General features: G+C 33.1%; 2 protein-coding genes across 2 annotated transcripts; one reads left to right on the plus strand and one right to left on the minus strand.

Annotated features, from left to right (window-relative positions):
• Positions 1–1,414: 1,414 nt before the first annotated feature.
• Positions 1,415–5,369, plus strand: LOC111407114 (elongation factor 2). The gene is made up of 4 exons (XM_023036424.1): positions 1,415–1,430; positions 2,252–2,311; positions 2,404–2,491; positions 2,646–5,369. The coding sequence occupies exons 2-4, from the start codon at positions 2,309–2,311 to the stop codon at positions 5,084–5,086; spliced, it is 2,532 nt and encodes an 843-aa protein (XP_022892192.1). The 5' UTR covers positions 1,415–1,430; positions 2,252–2,308; the 3' UTR covers positions 5,087–5,369.
• A 4,754-nt stretch (positions 5,370–10,123) lies between these two features.
• Positions 10,124–15,448, minus strand: LOC111407115 (KRR1 small subunit processome component). The gene is made up of 12 exons (XM_023036425.1): positions 15,159–15,448; positions 14,331–14,407; positions 13,982–14,092; positions 13,504–13,572; positions 12,859–12,915; positions 12,594–12,632; positions 12,354–12,458; positions 12,153–12,235; positions 11,804–11,885; positions 11,213–11,356; positions 11,053–11,124; positions 10,124–10,530 (listed from the first exon to the last, which is right to left on the minus strand). The coding sequence occupies exons 1-12, from the start codon at positions 15,376–15,378 to the stop codon at positions 10,420–10,422; spliced, it is 1,170 nt and encodes a 389-aa protein (XP_022892193.1). The 5' UTR covers positions 15,379–15,448; the 3' UTR covers positions 10,124–10,419.
• Between the last annotated feature and the right edge of the window lie 11,906 nt (positions 15,449–27,354).

Consider the following 27,354-nt stretch of genomic DNA (forward strand, 5'->3'; position numbering starts at 1 on the left):
ATTTGCCTTCGTATGAAATGAAATTAATAAAAGATACTAGCAATTATTGAAAACGAAAATGTCGTGTGTGGCAAATAATATAGTCAATAACAGCAGTCAAAGTTATGTACGAATTAGTCATTACAACTTCTGACAATAGTTTTACTAAAAGTGCAGAAAAGTTTGACAAAACTTTTATAGAAAGACACTTAACAGTTTTTCATTGATTTTTGAAACAACAAACACAGAAAAATGTATCATACAGATGTTGCCAACAGAGCATCCGTATTATTTCTATCAATAATTCCCATACCTATCTGAAAAAATTAAAAATCAAATTCAGTCCCAAAAAATATTTCTCGTCGTTGATTGATGTAACTAACAAATCAATTTCGAACTGATTTTTAGTATGAAGGAAGCTCGAATCCAAATTTGAAGAAATCTTCAGCTCCCATTTAATTTTGCAACGATTGTATCGGAAAATTGCCAAGTTCCAATGACTTTTGCTTCTATTGTTTTGGACAAAATCAGTTTCAGAATGGTCGGAAAATCGTGTTGTACTTTTCCAGATTTTCTTTGATTTTGAAACTGTTCTTCGAATGATGAGCCATTGAGCTATGGGTTATTGGACTTTGGGCTTAGTTAATTTTGGCCCGTTAGTAGTATTGTTCATGAATCAAATCTTAGGACTGCTTTCTGTAATGATTTTGAAATTCTTTGATTTTTCATATGTTTGTTAGTTGTATATTAAAATTTGAATTAGTAATTTTGAGGGCAATTTTCACCTCTTTTACAATTTTGGACTGCTTTCGATTTATCTATATAAAGTAAGTGTTAGTCCTAATATTCACATGACTACCTTGAGACCACTCCCAAAGTCTCGAGAGACTAATACGTTACATAGTTATGCTATATTACTAGATTTGTTTTATCAGAATTGTGCGAGACTAACACTTGGTAGCATTTCATTGGTAGGTCCAAAAGTCTAGCACAATTCTGGTAAAATCAATTTGGTAAAATAGCATAACTTTACACTATAAATGTTATCTGGCAACATTTGGACTAACTATCAATGAAATGCTACCAAATATTTATTTGACACAATTCTTGTAAAATCAATCTGGTAAAATGACATAACTCTACACTGCAAGTGTTATCTGGGCTAAGCTGTCACGCCCATAAAAGGTAGTGTTGGATTTGGTCAATCTGGGCTTCTCTAGGCCCACGTATGGGCCATCTTGGGCCTATTAACATTCGGTCCGATTAGGGTTTTACGGGCTTATGTTTTAGGCTCAGACTGGGCTTCTCTAGTGGACCATTGGGCATCTTCACATTCGGTCCGATTAGGGTTTCAAGGACAATTAACATACGCCTCTCGCTTTATATCTCCGTCTCCTGCTCCATAGCGTAAGGTCACTGAGAGCTTCCTCGTTTTAACCTCTCTGAAATTTGTAAGATATTCTCTCTTTTCCTTCTCAAAGTTTATGCCTCTATTTCTATGTGATTTCATGTAGTTTATTATTGATTTGATTCGCTCCGGTGTTGATATGAATTATTGTTGATTTCTTGAGATTGATATTTTTTTATGCATAGATTGGATGATTTTTCTATATTGCAGAGTATCTGATAATTCATAGGTTTGAGATGTTAGATTTTGCGTTAATTCATAACATGGAGGATTAGTATTAGATATATTGTGCCTGATCTAATCTCTATTGGGTAGTATTGCTACTACATGACTTGAATTGTTGTTTTTACTTCATTTTTAAGTCAAAATTTTGTTTCGGAGAGCTCCATCAGAAGCTGAAATGCTCTTTTTTTTATTAATGGAAGTGAATTACGTTTTATATATTCTTTGTCTTGTTGTTCAGTAGTATTATGTGATTGTCAATAATGCTAAAATTGCTTTAGTTCGTTTAACTTGTCTGTGTTGATTTCTTCGAAACCTGCCATCTTTCTATTCTATCCATGTTCCTGTAGCATTTATTTAAGGTAAAATGGAAGATATGTGAAATATATTATGTGTAAGAGAAACCAGGGTTCGATAAATTTTGCATAATCAGGTTAAAATCTGGTGGTGTCATTAAAACCTGTGAAGTATATAATAGAGTTTGTTGTGGTCTTATGGGCTTGGATTTTGATTAAGTCTTGTTAATGATAGAGCATATGTTTCCTTTCAAGTATAATGCGTCTCTAGATATAATCCTCTCATTTCTTCACCTGTGATTTTCCTGTTGGCTTTTCCGTAATGTTTTCTTTCTCTGGATGGCAGGTATTCTGACAGACCTACCACAAATTTTTTTATTTTTAAAATTTAGAAACCAGAAAAATGGTAAGCATGAAAAGTTGGTGTCATTTTTGAGATAACCTTTGCAACAGGTAATTCCGAGTTTCCAATGAATAAATTTTCCTTGATGTGTGCAGGTGAAGTTCACAGCTGATGAGCTCCGCAGGATTATGGACTACAAGCACAACATTCGTAATATGTCGGTTATTGCTCACGTCGATCACGGTGTGAAAACTTCTTACGTTTATTTTCAGCTCGATATTATATTTACATACTTTGTTACTGTGTGGTTCATCTTTGTTTACAGTATAATGCACGTTATGTTACCATGTCCGCTTTGATGCACGTACTGATTGTAGTATTCATTTTGTTGTAACAGGGAAATCCACACTTACCGATTCTCTTGTCGCTGCTGCTGGTATTATCGCTCAAGAAGTTGCTGGTGACGTTAGAATGACAGATACCCGTGCTGATGAGGCTGAGCGTGGTATCACTATCAAGTCCACTGGTATCTCTCTGTATTACGAGATGTCTGACGCGTCTTTGAAGAGCTACACGGGAGAGCGAAATGGCAACGAGTACCTCATCAATCTTATTGATTCTCCTGGACACGTCGACTTCTCATCCGAAGTGACAGCCGCACTTCGTATTACGGATGGGGCTCTTGTTGTGGTTGACTGTGTTGAAGGCGTCTGTGTCCAAACAGAAACTGTCCTCCGACAGGCCCTTGGAGAAAGGATTCGACCTGTCTTGACGGTTAACAAGATGGATAGGTGCTTCCTTGAGCTCCAGGTTGATGGAGAGGAGGCCTACCAAACATTCCAGAGGGTCATTGAAAATGCAAATGTCATCATGGCTACTTATGAAGACCCTCTCTTGGGCGATGTTCAGGTTTACCCGGAGAAAGGTACTGTTGCCTTTTCTGCTGGTTTGCACGGCTGGGCTTTCACGCTTACGAACTTTGCAAAGATGTACGCCTCCAAGTTTGGTGTTGACGAGTCCAAGATGATGGAAAGGCTTTGGGGAGAGAATTTCTTTGATCCAGCCACTAAGAAGTGGACCACCAAGAATACCGGTTCAGCTACATGTAAACGTGGATTTGTTCAATTCTGTTACGAACCCATCAAGCAGATTATTAACACTTGCATGAATGATCAGAAAGATAAGCTCTGGCCCATGTTACAGAAGCTCGGCGTTGTCATGAAGTCTGATGAGAAGGATTTAATGGGCAAGCCATTAATGAAGCGTGTGATGCAGACCTGGCTTCCGGCTAGTACTGCGCTCTTGGAAATGATGATCTTTCACCTCCCATCACCTTCTAAGGCACAAAGGTACCGTGTGGAGAACTTGTACGAGGGACCTATGGACGATGTTTATGCTACTGCTATTAGGAACTGTGATCCTGATGGCCCCCTTATGCTTTATGTGTCGAAGATGATTCCGGCATCTGACAAGGGCAGGTTCTTTGCATTTGGTCGTGTATTCTCAGGAAAGGTTTCGACCGGTTTGAAGGTCAGAATCATGGGTCCTAACTACGTCCCCGGGGAGAAAAAGGACTTGTACGTCAAGAGTGTTCAGAGAACTGTTATTTGGATGGGTAAGAGGCAGGAAACTGTGGAGGATGTACCGTGTGGGAACACAGTGGCTATGGTTGGTCTAGATCAATACATAACCAAAAATGCAACCCTGACCAATGAAAAGGAAGTAGACGCTCATCCAATTAGAGCAATGAAGTTCTCCGTGTCACCCGTTGTGCGTGTTGCCGTCCAGTGCAAGGTTGCATCTGACCTTCCGAAGCTTGTTGAAGGTCTGAAGCGTTTGGCCAAGTCAGACCCTATGGTTGTCTGTAGCATTGAGGAGTCCGGTGAGCATATCATTGCTGGTGCTGGAGAACTCCACCTGGAGATATGTTTGAAGGATTTACAAGACGATTTCATGGGTGGTGCTGAAATCATTAAATCAGATCCAGTCGTGTCCTTCCGTGAGACTGTTCTTGAGAGGTCGTGTCGCACTGTTATGAGCAAATCACCTAATAAGCACAACCGTCTGTACATGGAAGCCAGGCCCTTGGAAGAGGGACTGGCCGAGGCTATTGACGATGGTCGTATTGGTCCAAGAGATGATCCTAAGGTTCGTTCTAAGATCTTGTCCGAGGAGTTCGGTTGGGATAAGGAGCTTGCAAAAAAAATTTGGTGCTTTGGTCCTGAGACAACCGGTCCAAACATGGTGGTTGATATGTGTAAGGGAGTCCAGTACCTGAATGAAATTAAAGATTCTGTTGTCGCTGGTTTTCAGTGGGCTTCGAAGGAAGGCCCATTGGCTGAAGAAAACATGAGGGGTATTTGCTTCGAAGTCTGTGATGTTGTTCTCCATGCTGATGCTATTCATAGAGGAGGCGGTCAGGTCATTCCAACTGCTAGGAGGGTTATTTATGCCTCCCACATTACTGCCAAACCCCGTCTTCTGGAACCCGTGTACTTGGTGGAGATTCAAGCACCGGAGCAAGCTCTTGGTGGTATCTACAGTGTCCTGAACCAGAAACGTGGACACGTGTTCGAGGAATTGCAGAGGCCGGGTACTCCACTATATAATATCAAGGCTTACTTACCTGTCATCGAATCATTTGGTTTCTCTAGTACCTTGAGAGCCGCAACTTCTGGACAAGCCTTTCCCCAGTGCGTGTTTGATCATTGGGACATGATGTCGTCTGATCCACTGGAACCAGGGTCACAGGCTTCCCAGCTCGTGACTGATATCCGAAAGAGGAAGGGCTTGAAGGAGCAGATGACACCACTTTCCGAGTACGAGGACAGGCTTTGAGTCAATGAAGGTTTAAACCTTTATCAATTTATTATCTCTGGGAGCAGTCTAGTTTATCTTTTAACGTTTCATATTTTTGGTGTAGCGTTAAGCTTTTTAAGTTTATTTCCCGGATTCTGTTGTGTTGCTTTTAGATGTTGCAAGGACAACAGTGTTGCTATTCTTCATTGTTGTGTCCCGTACTCTCTTCGTTTTGAGACTATTGGTACCGAATATTGTTCTGTTTAATGTTTTGTTTGTTTTGTTTGATAATATCCTGATTAGCCTGAAAGAATGCTCAGTATAATTGGTGTTACAACGTATTACTTGATGAAACAATTTTTGTTCTTGTTATATTTTACGTTGTTTTGTTTCGATTGATCGTGTGCTGATTAGTGATTACCCTTGAACAATGTTCAGTGTAATTGGTACTACATGAATTAATTGATGTATCAATCTTTGGTTTGGTTTGGTTTGATTATATCTTGAAAGTAAACGCAGGTTTTCCAGCAGTGTCTTTTCTGTTTCATCTTAGGTATCACAGTGTACTGGTCAGAAACGCAGCCAAATCTTTCTTGGAAGTGCAGTAAGGGTTGATCCCGATGTCATGGCGCTATGGTTAAAATTCGATTTTTTTAGAACATCCAAAGGCATTCTTCTTGCGTCTTCTAGTGTGGCAAATGAAGAAACATACGGCTTTCACATACGAGTTCCAAAAGTAACGCAGATGCTTTCAATCTTTTCCTACATTTATAAAAGAGATAAAAGGTTTGCTGGACACGTGGCACAATTTTGCATAGTCTTCCACTTCCTTTTTTTTATTTTACGCAACTATCAGCTTTGACATTGTCCATTCCACAATCTCATACCTTTTTTTTTCCCACGCAACTATCAAACATCGTTCAGTCCATAATCCCATACCTTTGAAATCTGACCAAACATCTATCAGCACGTACCCATACCTCCAATTCTGGCCGAATGATCTCCAAGTCGTTCAAAACTTTTACAGTTTTGGTGCTTGTGTGAGGGGTTCACTGGTCTTGCCTCCATTGCAGCCAATAGCATGTAGAAATCCTAATTTTTCCGACTTTTCATGCGAATGTTATATATATATAGATGGATGGAAAAGTGGCTTTGGAACTTTGATTTGATTTAAAGGCAAGGTATAGAATTTGAAATTTTGTGGGTTATTTCTGAATCTCGGCATTTTTTTCTTATGTAGCTCATCAACATGCATCCATACCTGCAATTCATGCCGAATGATATCCAAGTCTTTCAAAAATTTTAATGTTTTGGTGCTCTCATGTGAGGGATTCACTGGTCTTGCCTCCATTGCAGTCAATGAAAGATAGAATCCTAATTTTTCTGACTTTTCATGTGAATGTTATGCATTTTTCTGTACGGGTGAACTATATATATATATATATGGATTTGGAACTTTGATTTGATTTAAAGGCGGGGTATTAAATTTGAAATTTTTTGGGTCACTTGTGAATCTTGGCCTTCTTATCTTATATATTCTTTTGTTTGTCGATTCATTAGAGTTAATGTTGAATTAAAGAATTAATTTTTTTTTAAAAAAGAATATTTTTTTGAGTTTGAATTTGTGAATTTTGAATATTGGAACCAGAAGTTAGTCAATTAGAGGTTAGAAAAAAGCAGAGAGGTAAAGAGAGGACATAGAAATGATGTGAGGATGGTGGAGATTTTTTTAATTATTGGGTGGTGATGAAGAAGAAGAAGGTATTTATAGTTATTAGTGTGTTGTTGGGCCAAAAGAGTATTTACACGATTATGGAAGGAACAAATTTAGTGAAAATGATAAAAAAAAAAAAAAAAAAAAAAAAAAAATTCATTTTTGGGTCACCACGGAGCAGCAGCTGAACGCACAGAGCAACAGCTCACGCAGCTCCGTGCGTCACATGGAGCTGTTGAGCAGCTCCGTGTGACGCTGCCACACGGAGTTGCTGCTCGCTGTGCTGCTCCATGTTTGCGCTCCCCCTCACATTTTTTTTAATTTTTTATTTTAATTTTTTATCTTTTTTATTTTTTAATAGTGGCTTTTGTTTGGCCACTTTTTTTTTTTTAATAGATAGTACCCATTTTATTCAGATTTGGTTCAAAGATCAGATTGATCAGATTTAAGTCATTTAGGACATTCAATTTTTCGTTTATAGAGTTGTTATCTTGTTTGTGACCTCATTTCTCTCTTGTTCATTCTCTCTCTATATTTGTACTTATATATGTAATTGCTGGATGGGATCAAATCTCTTTGTAAGTGCTTTATTTTCGATTTTTTTTATTCTGTTTAAATGGAATTTTGTTTACAAGAAGTCGAGAATTGGACTTTTTTTAATGTGAATAAATCGCTAGAATTTTTCTTGTTTAGTGTTTTATGTATTATTTATATTTTGTATATTTTACTGCTAAAAAATAAATCTTTCTTGAGTAATTATCTGGTTTCAAGATAAAATGTTTATTTTGTTTTCTATTTATATTTGCTTTCAGTATGATTCAACGTATTTGAGTATATGTTTTTCGACTTAAAAAGAATAAAACAAAAGTGCAGAACATGATTAAAGTGCTGTGTCATTGGTGGAATGAATCAAGATCTTTAGATTGGAAATTGTAGTTAAAAAAAATATTCGAAATATTGATGGATCTTCTCTAACCTCGTTTTTACATCTACGTATTTATAGAGAGAGAAGAAGAAAGTCAGAAAAAGAATGGAAATGATAGGGTGCATCCGTGCATGTGCTTAAAGGAGGGGGATGATGCCAGGGAATGAAAGCGAAGTTAGAGTGGGTAGAGTGATGTTGAATTGGGTTTAAGTATAAATATAGGGTTAAATTCACCAATCACCACCCAATTTTATGTTTGCGTATTCTTTAATTTGATTTTGTTTCATCATGACCATCCAACTTTATACTTAATGTCGGTATGATCATCCAAATTCATATTACTTTTTTATCATAATCACCCAGTTTCTTTTCATCATTTTTACTAATTTTAAAATGGTAAACGGTAACTTCATATTATATATAAAATAAATTAAAATAAAAACTTATTTTCAAAAAAACAACATTTTAAAAAAATCTTATTTAAAAAACATTTTAAAAATAAAATAAAAACTTATTTAAAATAAAAACATTACTTAGAAAAACAAAATAAAAAAAGTTATTTTAGAAAAAAGGGTTTTCAGAATAAAATAAAAATTTATTTTAACAAAGACGTGTGTGTATATATATATATATATATATATAATAGAATTATCAGAAATAAAAATATTAAGAAAAAGAATAGAAAACTTAGAAGATATGCAAAGATATATTTTACAAAAATTAGAACTTTTGGAATTATATATATATATATAATCCAAAAATTACCATTTTACTATTTTTAAAATTAGTAAAAAAGATTAAAAGAAGTTGGGTGGTCATGATGAAACATTATATGAAATTCAATAGTCATGATGAAATAAAATCAAATAGAATGATCATAGTGACACTAAATATAAAATTTAGTTAACATTGATGGATTTAACCTCATAAAAATATGTTTGACCTTATTTTTTAATCTTTTTTTTTTTAAATTTATCAATTTTTAAGCACACATTTTATCTATTTTTATCAAAATTTACTAAATATTTAATTTTTAGCTAAATTAATTTGGCCTTTATTTTAGGTTAATTTTGATTTATTGACTTAACAAAGGAAATTTTAGTAGAAAAGGGATTTTCTTAGGAAATATATAAAAATGGTGCGAATGTAAATTTTTATTATTATATGAATCATTATTCTGAAAAGCTCATCTAAAATTTCAATTAAGTTTGATATTATTATCTTATCATGCTTTGAATTTTTTTTAATATATAAATTTAACTTGCATCAACTTAAACTTGATCTCATTACCTTGCAGTACTTTAATATTTTGTAGAATATTAATTTTAAGTGTAAAATAAGTTATATTCATAAATTGTAACTAGATATAGAATACGTACTTAATTTTAGAGTTTGATCAAGTGGAATGCATACTTAAATTTTTGTGAATTTTGTGTTTTAATTTTGTCATTAGGGATTGACAGGATTCCATTTAATTCTGGGTTCAAGTGAACCGAATCAAACTATAACCTAATCATTTTTTCATAATGAACCAATGATTTTTTTTTAAAAGATATGAAAACAAACCGAACCATTCGATTCTAATTTGATTTGATTTGATTTGATTCTAATTCTATTACTTAAATTTTCAAATGATAAGTGCACATTAAAATTTATCATTATATTCATAAATTAGTAATATATGTCCAAATCTAAATAATAAACATCAAACAATTTCAACCTCAAATTATCAATCATCAAATGAAATATTTTGTAAAAAAAAAAATCAAGAAAAGTCCAAACTAACAAACAAAACAAAGTCATAATTTCGATACACAAACATCAAGTTTCATCTTCATACAAAATATTGTCTAATAATAAAGTTGAACTTTATTCGTTATAAACAAAATGTTCATTTTTTATTTTTATTTTTTAAACCGGTTTCAAAATGTCTTTCATATTTACAAATGAATTTCTTGAAAATTTACACACTTATTTCTAACAATAATTAATCAACTAATGTGCAACGCACGTCCACCCCACTAGTCATAACAAAAAGGCCCAACTTTTTTTGAAAAATGCATTTTCCAATAGTGTTACAATGAATAATGTGTAGTTTAAAAATAAGAAAAAAATCTAAGTTTACATTTAATATTAATTAATTCAAAAATTGTAGTTAAAATGATATCAAATCAATATTAAAGAATAGATCTTGATGTCATCCCCCAACTGTAAATGAAGAAGACTTGTGTGGTGATTCTGGATCCCATCTATATCAAATATGAGTGCATTTTCCAATAGTGTTACAATGAATAATGTGTAGTTTAAAAATAAGAAAAAAATCTAAGTTTACATTTAATATTAATTAATTCAAAAATTGTAGTTAAAATGATATCAAATCAATATTGAAGAATAGATCTTGATGTCATCCCCCAACTGTAAATGAAGAAGACTTGTGTGGTGATTCTGGATCCCATCTATATCAAATATGACAACCAAGATGCAATATCATGAAAGCAGCTGTTCTCTCTCAAAATGGTAAGTCTTTTTACGATGATCCTACCAATAGAGCATCGTACTTTGAACCTAAATCATCTCCCAAAATTTGGAGAAACATTGAATTCAGGAGTTCTTACACAAAAAAGCACAACATTACTCGTCATTTTGACCAAAAACAACTTGCTACTAGCATCAATTTTTTTATTTTTTTCTAATTAATATAATGCTGGTACTATGGTACACCAAGCGTCAAATTTAGGAGTTCTTGGATTTCTTTTTAGCTGATGGCTTGTCAGAAGCTGCAATATACGCTTCAGCATCAATCTTCTCAGCAGATCTTTGCATCCGAAGCTCCTTCGCCTTTTTCTGCAGCGTGAAAAACAAATGTCAAAAATCTGAATCAAATGAATGCACAAATTTTCCAAAATCATTACTTCTAAGCACCGTGACAGTTGGAAAATATTTGGGCTGTTCAAGCAAATTCATGCAGGTTCCAATACCCAGTTTTGGCATAAGTCAGCCTTGTTTTGAAATAAAACATTTTCAATTAACTCTTTCCATATTTACAAAGTTGTAAATCCTTGAAAACTCTTGCAACACAAATAGAATTTATTCCAAATTGAACTTCAGTCCTAACTGCTCGAAGTTTGGGGTTGTAGAAAATCGAGCCAATCTCAATGAGCTTCTGTCGAACCAGATTCAAGCCAAGCAGGTGAACCAATGCAATTTACTTTAACATGTCTTAATAAGACCAAGGAAAAAAGCTCGTTGTCTTTGAATTGAACTTTGAAATTGGTATATAACTTATTTACACTTCAAATTAGAATTTAACCCCCAAAATTCATCCACAAATCGAAATCCAGTTAATATTAGTATCATCTCGATTACCTTCAATGATGAGGCTATGGCTGCCACATCATTCTTGTCATCAGTAGCTCTTGGATCTTGTCTTGCAGGTTCCTGCAACAAACCCAACAAAAATTTACTTAAAAAACCGAAGTCATCAGACTGGAACATGGTACTGCATATAATATTCCACTATCCAAACCTCAGGTGGGACAAATGCTTCCTCCCGTCTCCTTTTGTTTTCAGCTGTCCTTTCTGCTTGTTTATCTTGCTTCTCTTGCCACTTCTTTGCTTGTTTCTTCTTGTCAGCTAAGAAATATTCCCCACTCTCCAGTTGCATATCAACCTGATAACATTTACGAGGTACAATGAGTAAATTATAGTGGCATAGAACAGACTCAATCAGATAAAGCAGCTCAAGAATACATTATATTAAACCGTATCTATATAAGATAAAATAGATAATGGAAAATTAAAATGTGAATTGCTTATGAAGAAATAGAAGGTTAAGAAATCAAACAACTGATTGCCAAATACAAAGGATTAACTAGCTGCACTCATAACCAAAATCATGTCACCTGTATAACCAAGAATGTGTGAGACCACAATTTCTCATTATGATAGTCATATTCTAATCTTTCTTACATCATAATTTCCCAATAATTTTTTTATTTTCTTATTTATTTTTTTTTTCCGGAGGAAATGCACTGTCCAGTAGAGAAGTGGGCATGACAAGATGCAGATGTCATAACAAGCTGATTAGTTCCTTGTGGAACAATGATTCTCAGCTTACCTTACTAGGTGGTTGTGGTGGAGGGAAAGGTGTGTATGGTTTCTTCTCTTTAGTCGTAACTTTCTTCTGCTTAACATTTTTCCTGACACACAAAAGCAAAGGAATTGTTAGATCTTGTTGCATGAATGAAGCATGGAAAATAGGATTAATGCTATTTGTACATAAAGATGTACATAATGATGGTATGGAAAAGAGGAGAAAAGAGAGGAAAGAAAAGAAATTCAGTTATTATAATCTCTCTCTCTCTTCCATGTCATTTATTTACACCATACGTACATCATTATGTACAAATAGCATTACTTGGAAAATAGTATGGGGAACTAAATGAACATCAATGAAGGATGCATACTTCTTAAATTTGGGAAGAAATCTGTCCCAATTCTCATTTACAAGTGCTGGATTCTCAGCAAGATGCTGCTTCATCATTAGGATCTATATTCACGGAAAGGGTATTGGGTTGAAGGAGCCAAAACATCAGATCCTCACTGCAAAGATTAATAGTAATAAACTATCCCAATAAAATCACCCAAACATGCTTTCACCTATTCACCTTGATATTATATACTGGATGCATTTTATTCAGTATGCACTCTTCTACAACCTTCCTCACTTGTTTAAGACCTTTAAATGATCCCATGGCAGCAACCGTGTTTCCCTACTTTTACCAACAAAGAAAGCATTCAAGTAATAGCTTGCAATTTTTCCAGAAAGGACATAAATTCTCACTACAAAATAATAATCTGATAAATAAAAAACAAGAAATAAGAAGAGAACAATCATAAATTTGGACCTGAACCAGGATATAGCACTTGGTCAAAATCTCCAGTGCCTGCATTTCATTAGCTTTATGTAAGAGATGAAACAAGGCTATTCTCTAGTTTATGAAAAGAGTAACGATGTGATGAAGTGTATATATGTATGTGTGTTCCCCGTGCGCGAGTCACAGGCATCTATATGACTAATTGACAAATTCCAAGGTTCATGGTGGTTTCTAATAGCAACGTAATAGTTAAAAGTTCACTCGGATCAGTTAAAGAGGAGTTATATATACTCACCTTCAAAGTACATGAATTGGGACCGACTAAGTGCTGTCGTCTTTTGACAAATCGTTCCTGCAGACAGTAGCAGATATCAAGAGCTGAATCCTAAATTTAGAAGAGATGCTGGCTAAATATGATCCGAATATTTACACATTCCACTATGTTTAGTATAACAAGTTAACAAATTTATTATCTATATACTTTCCCTTTTTTCTGCTTTAAGAGCTCTTATGATGCTGAGGGCAGTGGTTCGGCAGGAAGTTTCTCACCACAATTTTTACAGGCTTACCAAAGCAAAGATGTGCATTCTGACTCCATCGGTAGTTACTATGCAGGGACTGTGTGCTTTACTTTCCAATCATTAATTGCAAGATATCTACTTTCGAGTGAGAATGGTGTGCATTAGACATCCAAATCCCACATCATGATCATGATCAAAGGTTATGCTATAACCAAATGTTATGGTGTTAATGAACTACTAAGCAACAATGATCGGATACATCAATTAATTGGTAAATAGGTTAAAGCTAGGTCCCAAGAATTAGGTTAGAATTGTTGCATTAAAGTATCATGTCACTGTTGTTTAGTATACAAGCAACAGCGCTTAGTGGATCATTTCCCCCCTCCCTTCTCTATATAATATGTGTGGAAAAAACGTACCTTGTTGCGCACCAAGTTGCCAATCTTAATGATGTCGCACTGGATCTCATCATTTAGGATCTTTATAGCCTATGAGATCACATTGACTTGAGATACTCAATATTGATTGAAGTTTTTACAGACTTCAAACTGAGAATTAAAGATATCCAAAGAATATCAAGAGTGACATAATTCCAAAAATCTCACGGCTGTATGAATGTCATGTTTATTTAATGCACTTCAATCTAGCCAAGGAAATGTAAAATAGAAGCACAAATAAATAATCATTTGAAAAGGCAAGAAACTTTAGATTTGAATCATTCAATGATTGGGACATAGGCAAATAGAAATTCACATGGATGATATATCAGAATAGTATTTCTCTGCATTTTTATTTTATTATCATTATTTTTTTATTTTTATTTTTTGCGAATAAATCCTTAAAAGGAGAGGCAACTTGGTAAATAATTGAAGAGGAGAGCGTGGAAAGATATGTAACCTGAGGTGCAGGGACACTTCTTGACAGAAGTTTGATGAGATCCCTTGCTTTAATTATAATAAAGGGATCCCTAGTCTTCCTAGTAGTTGAAACGGACATGGATCCTTCAACCTAAAACAAAACCATGACATAGTACATTATCAAAGCACAGAAATGAATGACTAAGATTTCAGACGTCGGGAAAAAGTGGAACCACCTTATATTTCTTGTTTTGGCTTCAACTAGTTTAATAGCATTAAAAATCCATTTTAGACAGCCATATGTCCATTTTCAGCATTACAGATTCCCGTGCAAAAACCTTAACAGTTATCAGCAGTCATATTGATGAGAGGAATATGGAAATACTTACTAAATTTAATTCACAAGCAATTCCATGTTCTTTTAATGCACCTTTAACAATCGGCCAACACTCTTGCAAGTATTTTTCTGCAAATACCAAGACAGGTTCAAAAGATTAAGAACCTGATTAATTTTTATTGATAAGAAGCCAACCTCACTACCTCTTTTAAAAATGAAAACAAATTCCTTTTTATCTTTAGTTATAGCTCCATGCCTAACGAAAAACATATGTAAGAAAAATGCATGAAAGCTAAGTGAGAATAAGATGGTCAAGGCCCAAAGATAAGCATTTTGATAAAAGCTACACTCTCCAGGATTTTTTCTATAATATCTTATTCTGTTAATACGAGTTTAGCGTGAAGAGCAAGACCAAAACTTCCATATATAAATATTTAATCGTAAAATTTTGTGATCACGAGTATTCTTGAAGAATTTAGTAACCCCCAACTCCAATCGTTAATACACCTCAAAAAAAAAAAAAAAATAAAATAAAATTCCAAGCAGCAGGATTGTGCATTCTCGTATTCAAAGACCACCTAACCAACATTCAAACAAGAGTATTACTGAAGTCATTAAAAGCACCTCTGTTACATTCTAACAAAATTTTTGCTAAGGTCACTCAACATCAGGATACAATTGCTACATACTGCCAGGATTGTGCATTTAACATTGCCCGTAAAACAATAATAACCCCCACCCCCATAGAACTCCGACCTAGCATTACAAAACTGTAAACAGATATAGAACTCCGGAAAAAACAAGCTATAAATTAAATAAATTCTAGAAGAAATTAAAATTACTAAAAACACTGAAATAAAATCGAGAAACTGTATGCAACCTCGATATTGAGGGAAGAGAGTAGAGAAGGAGCTGACTTCGAGCATGCCACTTTCGTTCCACGAAGGATCGAATTTCTCGATTTTCCAATGGTCGATGTTTTCGTTATCCCATGGCTTGTCCTTTTTGTGCTTTCCTTTGTGCTTAGTCCGAGTATTCTCCTCCGTTTCTCCGCCATTGTTACTGTTATTCTTATCGGTTATATTATCTGCAATTTCCATTCTGATTGAACTGGTAGGGAAGGGTTCAGAAGAGAGGGTACAATTCAAGAAATACAGAGATTGGGAACAGGGCTCTGGAGAGACTAGGGTTAGAAAGGTTTATATAAACTAATTTGCGAAATACCCCTATCCTTTAGGGTCCCATTCGAATTGGTACCTATAGTTTCAATCTAGGCATTATTAACCCCATTTCATTGTATTAATGTGAAAACCATGCTCTCCATCCAAATTCTATTTGATCATTAAAACGGTAATATTTAACATAAAAGAATCAAAAGACAAGACGATTAAATTCAATTAAATAAAAAAAAATAGCGTTATTGTATTTTCGGTTAAAATATTTATTTTTTAACAGTGAAATAAGTGGATTTAGTAACATTTGATAGAGTTCCTAATTTATCAAAAGACAAGACGATTAAATTCAATTAAATAAAAAAAATAGCGTTATTGTATTTTCGGTTAAAATATTTATTTTTTAACAGTGAAATAAGTGGATTTAGTAACATTTGATAGAGTTCCTAATTTTCATAGAATAAGAAGCTGCATTTCACATATTTGAATAATTTGTTAAAACATTTTGTCTTATTAGAAGAATTTTTAAAAGAAATTGGTATAAGTTGATTTTCTAAAAAACTTTTCTACAGACAATAGAAGTAAAAGCCCTGTAAAATGGGTTCTTAGAATAGTTTCCTCTAAAAATTATTATAGCCAGACAAAATTTTCCTAAAAAAAATCAACCCAAGTTTAAACTATGGCTCTGTTTGAGAATGATTTTGAGAATTGATTTTGTGATAGTTAGGAAAAAAGTGGGAGCCACTTGTGAGAGAAAAAGTTAAACTTTACGATTGAAATAGTGAAATAACAGTCAAAAAAATCAATTTTTTAGGGGTGAAAAATCCCTCCCAAACAAGCTCTAAGTTTTAAAAGTTATTTTTGACTTTTCAAAAACTTTTTCTAGTAGCTTTTGCAATGTTCAAATGAGTTTAATAATAATTGAATTGAAATGATAGGTACCAATTCCAAAGGAACCCTAAACAACAGGGATATTATGAAAATTTTATTCACACTAAGCCCATGTTTGAACCTCATTCTTCCAAAAATTCATTTTTTTCAAAACTCATTTTCAACTATACATTTTTCCATAAAAAAATATTACATGTAAACTAAAAAAGTTTCTTCACATTCTCCATCAATCACTATTTAAAAATGCATTAATTCACTTAAAAATTGGGGCTCGAGCAAGAGCCAAAATTTTCTGTAATTAAAGATCCTTATTTTTACTTATTATCAATCTTATGTCCCCTAAGTATTTTTTAATTTAACTTTTGAATCGTTCTATTTTCAGCGAGCGATGCTTCGTGTGCCGATCTATTTCAATTTTGTACTTATATGAATTTCTCTTTGGTTTTCTCAATTTTGAGATCAAGAAAAGTATAACTTTTACGAATATTTTGTTCTATAATAATCTTTTGAAATATATCACAATACACAATTATATTTGGTTGGGATTGCAAAGTTTATACCTCAAAGTTCATAAAGTTTGAAGGGAAAATTGCAGTCGAGGTACCAAACATTTCGTTTATTAGCAGATTTTGCCCAAATCTTTAGTTTGTATCAACCACGATACCAAACCTTTCAAAAATTCACACCCAAAGTCTAAATGGATGGAAACAGTTAGTTAGTTAGTTGACCTAAAGTCAGCATTTTGACTAAATTTTGACTACATTTTAAAGGGTAAAAATCTAACAGTATATTTTCTATAAAAAAACAATTAAAATAAAAAACTCAAAAACAAATTACCCTTCATCTTCTTCACAGACCCTACACCCCCCACCCTCTCACCCCAAAGAAGGAAGAAAAAACACCAAAACCAACAAATGGAACCGTCACTGCCAAATGAAGCCAGTGACAAAATCGAGATTTAAGAGGCTTTTCGAGAGGCAATTTCCTAGCGTTCTAAGAATATCAACGTAGGAAAAGGTGGCCGGCAACGGAGGCGCTGAAGAGCCTCATCACTGTAACAAAGATGGTCCTGAAGAATTTGATCTGAGCTCTGTTTGCCTTGCGAAAATGGTTTAGAATTTCATTGAGGATAACAACGAGAAACCCCACAGGTGTAGCCGTAACAGATGCAATTGCTTTAATAAAAACTACACGGACAGCTCCGAGGAGGAACTTGACTCATTCAATTGCTTTGGCGATTCTACCTATTCTCCTTCATCTGATGCACTTGATCTTGTCAAAGTAGATAAATGAATTTTAGATTTTTTTTCTAGCTGATAATAGTTTATCTGAAAAATATTCCATTGAATACACAGAGTTTGGTACCTTGTGTGTGTGTTTTTAAGAGAAATCTGTTAGCAGACACTGCAAGAATTGTTGAGAAAAATAAGATCAGTAAGCGAAAAGACGATTTTTGTAGAACAATTGTAACTGACAATCTTATTGCCTCTTTAATCTCGATTTTGTCACTGGCTTCATTTGGTAGTGACGGTTCCATTTGTTGGTTCTGTTTTTTTTTTTCTTTGGGGTGAGAGGGTGGGGGTGTAGGGCCTGTGAAGAAGATGAAGGGTAATTTGTTTTTAGGTTTTTTATTTTAATTTTATTTATAGAAAATATAATTTTACATCTTTACCCTTTAAAATGTAGTCAAAATTTAGTCAAAATGTTGACTTTAGGTCAACTGACGGATTTACTAACGGTTTCCATCCATTTAGACTTCGGGTGCATATTTGTGAAAGGTTTGATATCGTGAGTGGTACAAACTAAAGGTTTGGGCAAAGTCTGCTAATAAATAAAAAGTTTGGTACCTCGACTGCAATTTTCCCAAGTTTTAAATGGCTAAAAACAAGATTGAAATCTTGTCCAATTGAGTGAAAAGACGAAAATAATGGTAAAATTTTTTGCTCTAAATTTTGTAATAATTTTTTTAGTTGGTTTTGAAAGATGTATATTTTTAATACTTATAACCTTAAGAGTACATGTTCGAAAGGTTACTAAATTGAAGTAACTGGTGGAAGGCACCAATTTGTTACCCCAAAATTTACAATAACTCCAAAAATATTACTTTTAATTAAAAATTAAAATATTTTAATGATACTTTCTAAGCAAAGTAGTAACATATGTGTTACCATGACATGTAATTTGTAAAAAAAATATTGGAAAAATGAGTTATTTTTGGAAACATCGTACAAGGGATTATTTTTAAGCTTTTTGGAGAAAAAAGTAAGGTAGTTTTGACACTATCCCAGAATTTTTAGCTCACCTATTTTACTTGTCAGTCCAGCTGATAAGCCCACCTAAAGCAATCCCAATTAAACAAAACAGGCCCAAAATGAATTGCACTTGCAAAATCAGGCAATAGGTGAAGCCCGAATAACAACATGAAAAAATGTCGATCTTTTGTGGACAATCATACTTTTGGGGAAGTAGAGTTTCAAATAGTGATTTTTATGAGAACATGCGGTTAAAAAAATGTGAAAATTTTTTTGAATTTACGACAGAATATTTTATTGTGTAAATGTATGATTGAAAATGAATATAAGTTTTAAAAGTTTGGTGGTCAAACGGGAGCTAAGTTTCTTGGAAAAACTTCCAAGATTTTTAATTGACATAATTATTTTTGTGATAAGTGCAAGTTGTTAAATTGTTTTGAACAATCAATAGAATTTAATATGCGTTTAATTTAAAAATTTTCATGGAGAATGATATTTTTCCACTCGTATTTTAACTTTTGGAGTGTTTGATTGTCATTTTTTTTTAAGTGGAAAATATTTTTGAAAACTTGAAAATATGTCTAGTTTTTCTTGTCTTTTAGGATAATATTTTTTTCCATATCAATCAAACACATTCTTAATTATTAAGGAGAAACATTTTTGAGTAATGGGATGAATGCCTTTGGACCCGTCTATAATTTGTTTATGATTGATAAAATCACTTATTATCTACTTTTGTAAGGTTCACAATACTACCTACTTATTTATCATTAATCTCTTTCCATTTATAATTTAAAACGATTATAAACAACTCCTAAACTTATTTGAGTAAAATCTACCTCCATCCTTAATTGTACGAGCAAATCACTATTTTCGGGTGTAAATAAAATCATTTCCCTTTTTCAACTAGAGGTCAGTCAATAGCGACAACCAAATCGATAACCGCCCGGCCACCTCCCCTAATAAAATAAAGAAAATTAAAAAAGAGATATAGATAGAAAAGCCCCCCACACAAAAGTTCAGATATTATAAGATTACATGATGGGATGCTGGAATGGTCCTTGCAGTCTCCATCCATCTTAAAGCCCAAAAATTCAGAAATGGTTGAACTCAATTAATATTTTCTTTCCCAGCATATACAGAAGAACAGGTTTGCAGGTCATGATTGGTCTCTCCCATGGGCCAGAGGTATTAAAATCAATTGCATTTTTACCCTTTCATACTGACAATTTCAACTTCTGATAACAACCTGGAAATTTTGGTCTCTTCTTTATAGCACCATCATGATCATTATCAACTGGAGTGATCAATGACACGGGACCCTTATAACCACCATAATAGTATAGCGAAACCATGATAATTGCAGCACTTTTGTCTTGCACATTGCCCATGTAGACACAAGAGTACCATAGAAACGTTCACAAGATCGATAGATTTGTGAAAAAGAAGTAATATATGAAGAATTCACCATGAAATGACATTTTATACTAGTAGAAGTTGGCCTTAAAATTTACTGTAAAAGGAGTATTCTGTTGGAAAAAATTGGCGATTTGTGTATAGATATTTATCAATTAAAATAATCAATTTATATAACTTAACAAATATAATTCAATGGTAATATAAACATAAAGTCGTGTTGTCTTACCTTCGTGAGGATTCTTTTGGCACTACACAATTTCAAAATAAAATCCATATGGCTCAGTCAATTCTCCTTCTATGCTTCTATAGACACGACCATAGAGAGATAAAAAAGGACCCCTCATCGAATTGTCAAAACTATGGAAATATAATATAAAAGTGGGGAGAGTATTCTATCGAGTTATGATTTCTCATATTATCAATTTGAATAAAAATCTCCCCTTTTTATAAGAATAAATTTAACCCTCATAGCCATATCATTGAAATATAAGTTACAAAATATATTATAATGTTTTAAATTTATGTTCTCATATTATCAATTTGAATAAAAATCACCCCTTTTTATAAGAATAAATTTAACCCTCATAACCATATCATTGAAATATAAGTTACAATATATATTATAATGTTTTAATTTTATGTTAAAATTAAAAATTAAAATATTTTAATTTGAAATGTTAAAATTATAATTCTTGAGTTACAAGAATCCCCCACAAGTTTTAAACTTTCAAAATAATAAACATATAATATATAGTGGGGGAAAGTTATACTGTGTAATAGGTATACGCGTCTTTTGGACTTGAACTTCACTTAGTGATAACAATTTTCATTTGAGAGAACCATAATGAACTAAACTTTGAATTAGGTCCCCTTGGTCAAACTTCAATTGTTTCACATACAGTATCAATTTAAACTTTAATTCATAGCGGGTAACCCTCTTAATGGCCATGCGCTCTAATATTGATTTTAGCAAGAGTCTCTAGGGAATAGTTTAATCCCCACGATCTCATGGTAACTCTTACATAGGTGTGAGTCCTCTAAGGATGCATGTGACCCACACTTCACGAGGATTTTCTCCTCGATACTCATTCAGGATTAAACCATTCCCAACATCACATTATTATTAACACCATCACCATAGAGATGAGTTCAAATAAAATAGTGTTATTACAAGTCACGCAATGCGGATTGTTTTTACCACATTGAACCTTCTTCATGGAATCTTCAATCACAAAGGTTGGATTACTTCTGGAGGTGACTCTCTTATAGGCTTAAACCTATCATCCTCAATGAGTTATGTATATCTTTCTTGGACTACAATTTATTTATGTCGATCTCGGACAATAATATGGTACCATCAATTTGTGAATCTTATCTCCTCCTGCATATCTACACATCTGCAAAGTTACCTAAGATTTTTTCCAAAATGTCAATATCACATATTTAATTATAATAAGATAAGTTCATGAAATTTTTTATATTGGCTTCTAGTAACACGTTTGGAAAGATGCATTCATTGAGCTCTTGCATTTCACCTATAATCTTCAATTTCATTTTTAGCACTTTTAATTTCAAGAGTTAGTTTACAACAAGGAAAAATAAAATATAAATTGTATCTATATTAAATACCCCCACATTCCAAAGATAGGAGCTTCTTTGAAATTTTTCATGTCTGCAAATACATCTGAACACTTCCACATAATGTTAGGATCACAGTAAATAAGAGTAACTTAGTTACATTCAAATAAAAGTATGATATTTTGATATTCATCCAACTTCTCCTCACGCATTGACCAGAGAAAAGAAAAATTATTAAATAGTTTAATACCCCCACATTTCAGGGATATTCAACTTGAATTAAAAGTATATGATTTTACAATTATCTCTCTCGATAGGATCAAATATTGTGAAGAGATGATCGATACACATGTTTATCAATTCCACTTTCCTAATTTCCATCCACCGGCGTATTCACAAAATATTAATCACCACAGAATAATCACCTTTAGAAACTAGATCATAAATCAAAGATATAGAGATCATGTCACTTTGTGAGAGAAATGAGTGAAACGGACTGCAAAACAAAATCAATTCTCCATTCACTCATTACAGTTATAACCTTGGACTATTAAATTCTCAAATATACATTGTGGTAAAATTGGTAGTAAGGAAGGTGTAAATAAAACGGGAATTAATTAGTACCTGTTCTTTTTATTTGTCATATTTTGCCCTATAACTGAGAAGATTCTCAAAGGGATTTGAGTGAAACTTAACTTCATCATATTCATTTTTTATAAAAGTATCTAGCTACTTAAGATCACACACATGCCTTTGAAAATTTATGTCAATGCACTTAAAACTTCAAAATGTAACTTTCCTCTATTTAATATTCTATAATATATTAGGACACGTAACTTCCATAGATGATTATAGGATCATTCACCAACATAGAATAATCTAAGTCAACATGTTCTCAAAATAATCGAGCCTGTAAATTTTTATTTACTTTTCATCTTTTTTCCACAATGGAATTAATAGTATGATGACGGTTATATGTGAATTCTATCAAAATAAAGATCAATGGAGATGATATCTAGATATCTCCAACTTACAGTGTACACAATTTTTATAACCGTAATCATTTAAAAGTCGTTTACAATATTTATATAATATTTAAAATATAAAAATTATATTATCTTTATTATTTACCTAGTCGTTGAAAAAACAATTGCAAAACTCATTATATGCATAAATATTAATGACTACATAAAAGCCACATAATCTTACCTTCAACTTCGAGCATCCCAATTTGAAAAATATATTTCCCTTTAGTGGTCATCAACTATGTAACTTGTAATCAGAAAATAAATAAAGATGTTCTTTATGTGAAAACATATTTGCATAGCTTGTATAAGTAAATAATAAGGAGCAAAATATTTGAAACCTTGCATCTGCTTAATATCTCAAGCTAATCAAAACGAACATTCAAAAGTTTGTACACAAATATTTAATCATTGAAACATAGGTCTTGAAGTAACAAATAACAGGATGCTATTTAATTTCAAATCATTGGATAGTTATTCACTATCCAATATAATTGATTTATTTTAGTACAGTTACTTAACCACTAATGAATAAATGAGAAGTGCTCGAAGGCTCCAAGCATACTCCTTCAATGAAATTATTTTCACTACCTCTAAGTCCCAATTAAAATCATTTTATAGATTACCATATTATTATTGATTAGGCGGGGATGATAACAAATTCATTGAAATTACATTCCACAATGGTTATCCATACATCATGTCTCTTTGTCCTATCATACATCATTAAATAACCAGCCAATTGTGTCAACTCCATAGGCCCTTCTTTCTTTGTTACATATGATGAAACAATTTCATTGGCCGCCTAAGTTAAAAATGTATTTCACTTATACCAAGGACAAATTATGGAAATTCATTCTCAATTTTGTATAGATATCACAATGTTCAAATTTCTAAACTTAATTAATTAAGAGAATAAGAAATTGTCTAATTTTACTAGTCTGAGATCATAAACAAATCATCTACATACAAATCACACAACACGACTTTAGATTATTGAAAAAAATGGTGATTTGTGTGTAGAAATTTATCAATTAACATAATCAATTTATATAACATAACAAATATAATTCAATAGTAATATAAACATAAGAAGAGAAGAGTTAGAAATGCAATCATGAGAGAGTCACGTCAAAGACACTATCCTAAAGTCGTGTTGCTTTCCTTCGTGCGAGTTCTTTCGACAATACTTAGCTCCAAGATAAAATCTATGTTGTTCACAGCCAATTCTCCTTCTATGGACACGAACATGTATAGATAAAGATTGTAGAAATATAATATAAAATTGGAGAGAGTAACCTATCAAGTTATGATTTCTCATATTATCAATCTTGATAAAAATCACTCCCTTTTATCCGAATGAATTTAACCTCCACCACTAGAATACAAGTTACAATATGTATTATGGTGTTTTAATTTTATGTTAAAATTGAAAATTAAAAGGTTTTAATTTGAAAGATTAAAACTTTAATTCTTAAGTTACAACATATTCAACGTGTTTAATAAGCGATGACTCATAAATGGTCAATACAATTCATCCTCTTTTAGAGCCGACGTCTTTGACAACATTCGTTTACTATTGGGACGATTCGATAACATTTGCAAACATATTGGGTATAACTTACTTTTAAGAACCATTCATGAATTAATGATGTTCTCGTTGTGTTTATAAAACTAATTAGCAAACTTTTTTACGAATAATGAAAAAGTCTTAAGCACGAATGAATTTTTTATACTTTACCTACAACACATTGACTAAATAGCCAATATTTGACAGCTAAGTTTAAAAATATAGTCCAAACCCTAAAACCAAATTGGGTGAACCTAAGATGTATATGCATAATGCATTTAACCTTATTGATGTGAAATAAAAAAAGGACCATCTCAAAGTCACAATCATGCAACTTGTGCTTGATTTCATTGAAAGATCCCATGGTCCATCAATGGTGGGCCAAAAAAATTCCTACATTTACAGATTGAGTAGTTGACAACACACCACAACGCAATTCATCTCATACCAAAATGTGTAGTACAATATAATTGGTTAAAAGTGATTGGTGATTCTTGGTTGTGTCACTTTCAACTCTCTAGTCCTTGTCTTCTCCACTGTTAGAATGTGCCACTTTTGTAAGAAAAAGGGTTGGGAAAAATTATGAAAGAATTGTATAACTTATGACATCTTTCTATCCCACTATTCTTTGATAAGATTATTGCATTTTAGAATCACTTTTTCCCCAATATATTAATTAAGAATCAAGCAATCTAATCTGTCCACATAGAAAATCCATTCTATGTTAAGTGTGTTAGATATCATGCTTTCTTTCCTGTCTACATTTGGTGCCACCGCATAAAGTTAATACCATTCATATTTTTAGGCTTAGCATTAGTGGGTCTCTCTGTATCTCGCACGAACACGTCCTACTGTCGAAATATGACAAATCATTCAAAGGTAGCAAGTGAAGAGCGCAATGCACAGCCCAGTACGTAAAAACCGAAAAATTTTATGAAAAATAATGTATTTTTTCCTAAACATGGAACCACCTCATCCAAAAGTGCAAATGTTAATGAACATACTTATTCTCTAGCCGCTGAACAAATCAGCCTCGTTCGATTTATATCCAAACATGTGCATAACACAATGATGAAGATAGGGGAATAAGAGTTGCCACCACAATATCCATTGTCCTCATTAAGGACGAGTGAGTCCTGGCACATGGATTTTGTGTTAGTGGGGGAGGAGGTTGTTCACACTTCAGCATCAATAGGTGGAACAACTCTTTTTCCTCTTTGTTCTTTATTGTTTTTCTTTTCGTCCCATCATATCCCACATTGGGAGGTTTTCAATTCAAATTTGCAATTAGTAAGGTCTTTGTCTTTAAGCTCACTCCACCATTGTGTGTAAGATATGATTTTAAGGAGACTGGCTTATGCTTGCTTTCTTTCTTTAATTTCCATTTAGAATTCTTATCTCCACGTGCCATTCCTCGACAAAAGATGAGCAAATTGTCATCTTAAAAGGATCATTTGGTACGTTTAATTTGACATGTTGATAAGTTCAATTACGTGACACAATTTTTGTATTTATTTATCAAGATTGTGATCCATGTTAACACGAAAATACCATGTTGGAGTAACCTCAACCATAACTTGACAAGTAGGTCCTTTAATCTTTTGTAGTATGCAAGAAATGGTATTTGGTGGGGTCCAAATTTTATAAGAAAATATGGGAAGAAAACAAAATCAAATCCTATATGATGATGAAATAGTACATGCCCCCTTCCACAAGGATAGATAGTTGGGGTACCCATCATGGCTTCCATTCCTCTTTGATTGAATTCATATTATATGCTTCCAAATCCTACCCCACCTTAGCTTAAAATTGGCATAAGTATTTATTTTGCAGAAGTGGACAAATTATGTGAGGAGACACATTTCCATCACTTTACATACCTTGGACCAAAAATGTTGAATAGAAAACAAAAGCACAACCATGGAATGGGCCTAGATACTCAATGCTTACCTTCGTGCCCTCGCCAATATGCCATTGGTTCGAGTGTCACTTTCTTCCTAGTACATTTCTGTGAGGTCGAGTGCGTGTTCCGCTCGAGATGATACGTTTAAGACGTATGCATTAGATTGACTCCATTTGAAATACATAACATTTACGGAATGAATCTTTGTATATAGCCCCTGTTTGGTTTTTAGTAGATTTTGATTTAAAAAAAATAAATAAATTATGGAATGTGATGTTGAACAGTTGTTGATGAGTCCATAAAATACTTGATTAAAATTAATTTTTGATTTTAATTTTAATTTAATATAACATTTTAGTCGAACTAAATAGAGGCATACTTTGCTATGTTATGGTTTGGAATACGGTAAAAAAAGGTATAAATTTACTGGGAATAAAACTTTATAGACATACCATATTTTATATGTACTCATTTCGTTATTACAAGTACTCATTTTCTTTTTTTTTTATTAACAATCGATTATATAAATTAATTTATTCTCGAAAAATATAAAGTCGGTAAAGTTTTAAAATCCAGTGAAAAATGATTTTCAGTCGCATTTTCAGGCAGAGTATTTGTGAAAGGAGGAATCAGATTCACTTGTATGGGAGGATATGTCGGTCATAAAGCGACACGTGGTCCGAATCGGTTGGGACCCGTCGACACAAAAACGGATCTTTACAACAAATTCGCCACAATTATTTTTGTGTTGTCCTGTTTTTTTACCTCATCGGGTGGGGCCCGTCATACAGAACTTGGGGGCCCACCTCCGAATGGGTTGGGTTGGTTTCATTTAATATTAAATTAGTATAAATTATGAAAGATGGACTATTCCCAATATGAACTAAGGTGGCCGGTTTAGTTGGACAAATCATAAGTCCATAATCAATTCTTGTTTTGTGATTAATGTGATGTGATGATGTGGGCCGATTTATGAAAAGGATACCCCTCTAGAAGACATTATTATAGTACTCAGAAGGATTTCGATAATGGTTACACTTATAAGGCTCGATCCAAGTCATTAATTTAATTACTATATCAAATTATTAAATTACTAATTTATTCGGGTGCTAGGCATTTAGTTTTCATAAAACTTGATTGGATTCATCAGCCTTCGATTGATTTGATCGAGAATCAATCTCATGACCTTCGTTTTTGACATTTAAATTAGAAGTATTTGGTTGGTTCTATTGCGAATCCATCCACCAAAAGTATGGGTTCCACAAT

The sequence above is a fragment of the Olea europaea genome, chromosome 13 (genome assembly GCF_002742605.1).
Source record: "Olea europaea var. sylvestris chromosome 13, O_europaea_v1, whole genome shotgun sequence".
Classification (NCBI taxonomy): domain Eukaryota; kingdom Viridiplantae; phylum Streptophyta; class Magnoliopsida; order Lamiales; family Oleaceae; genus Olea; species Olea europaea.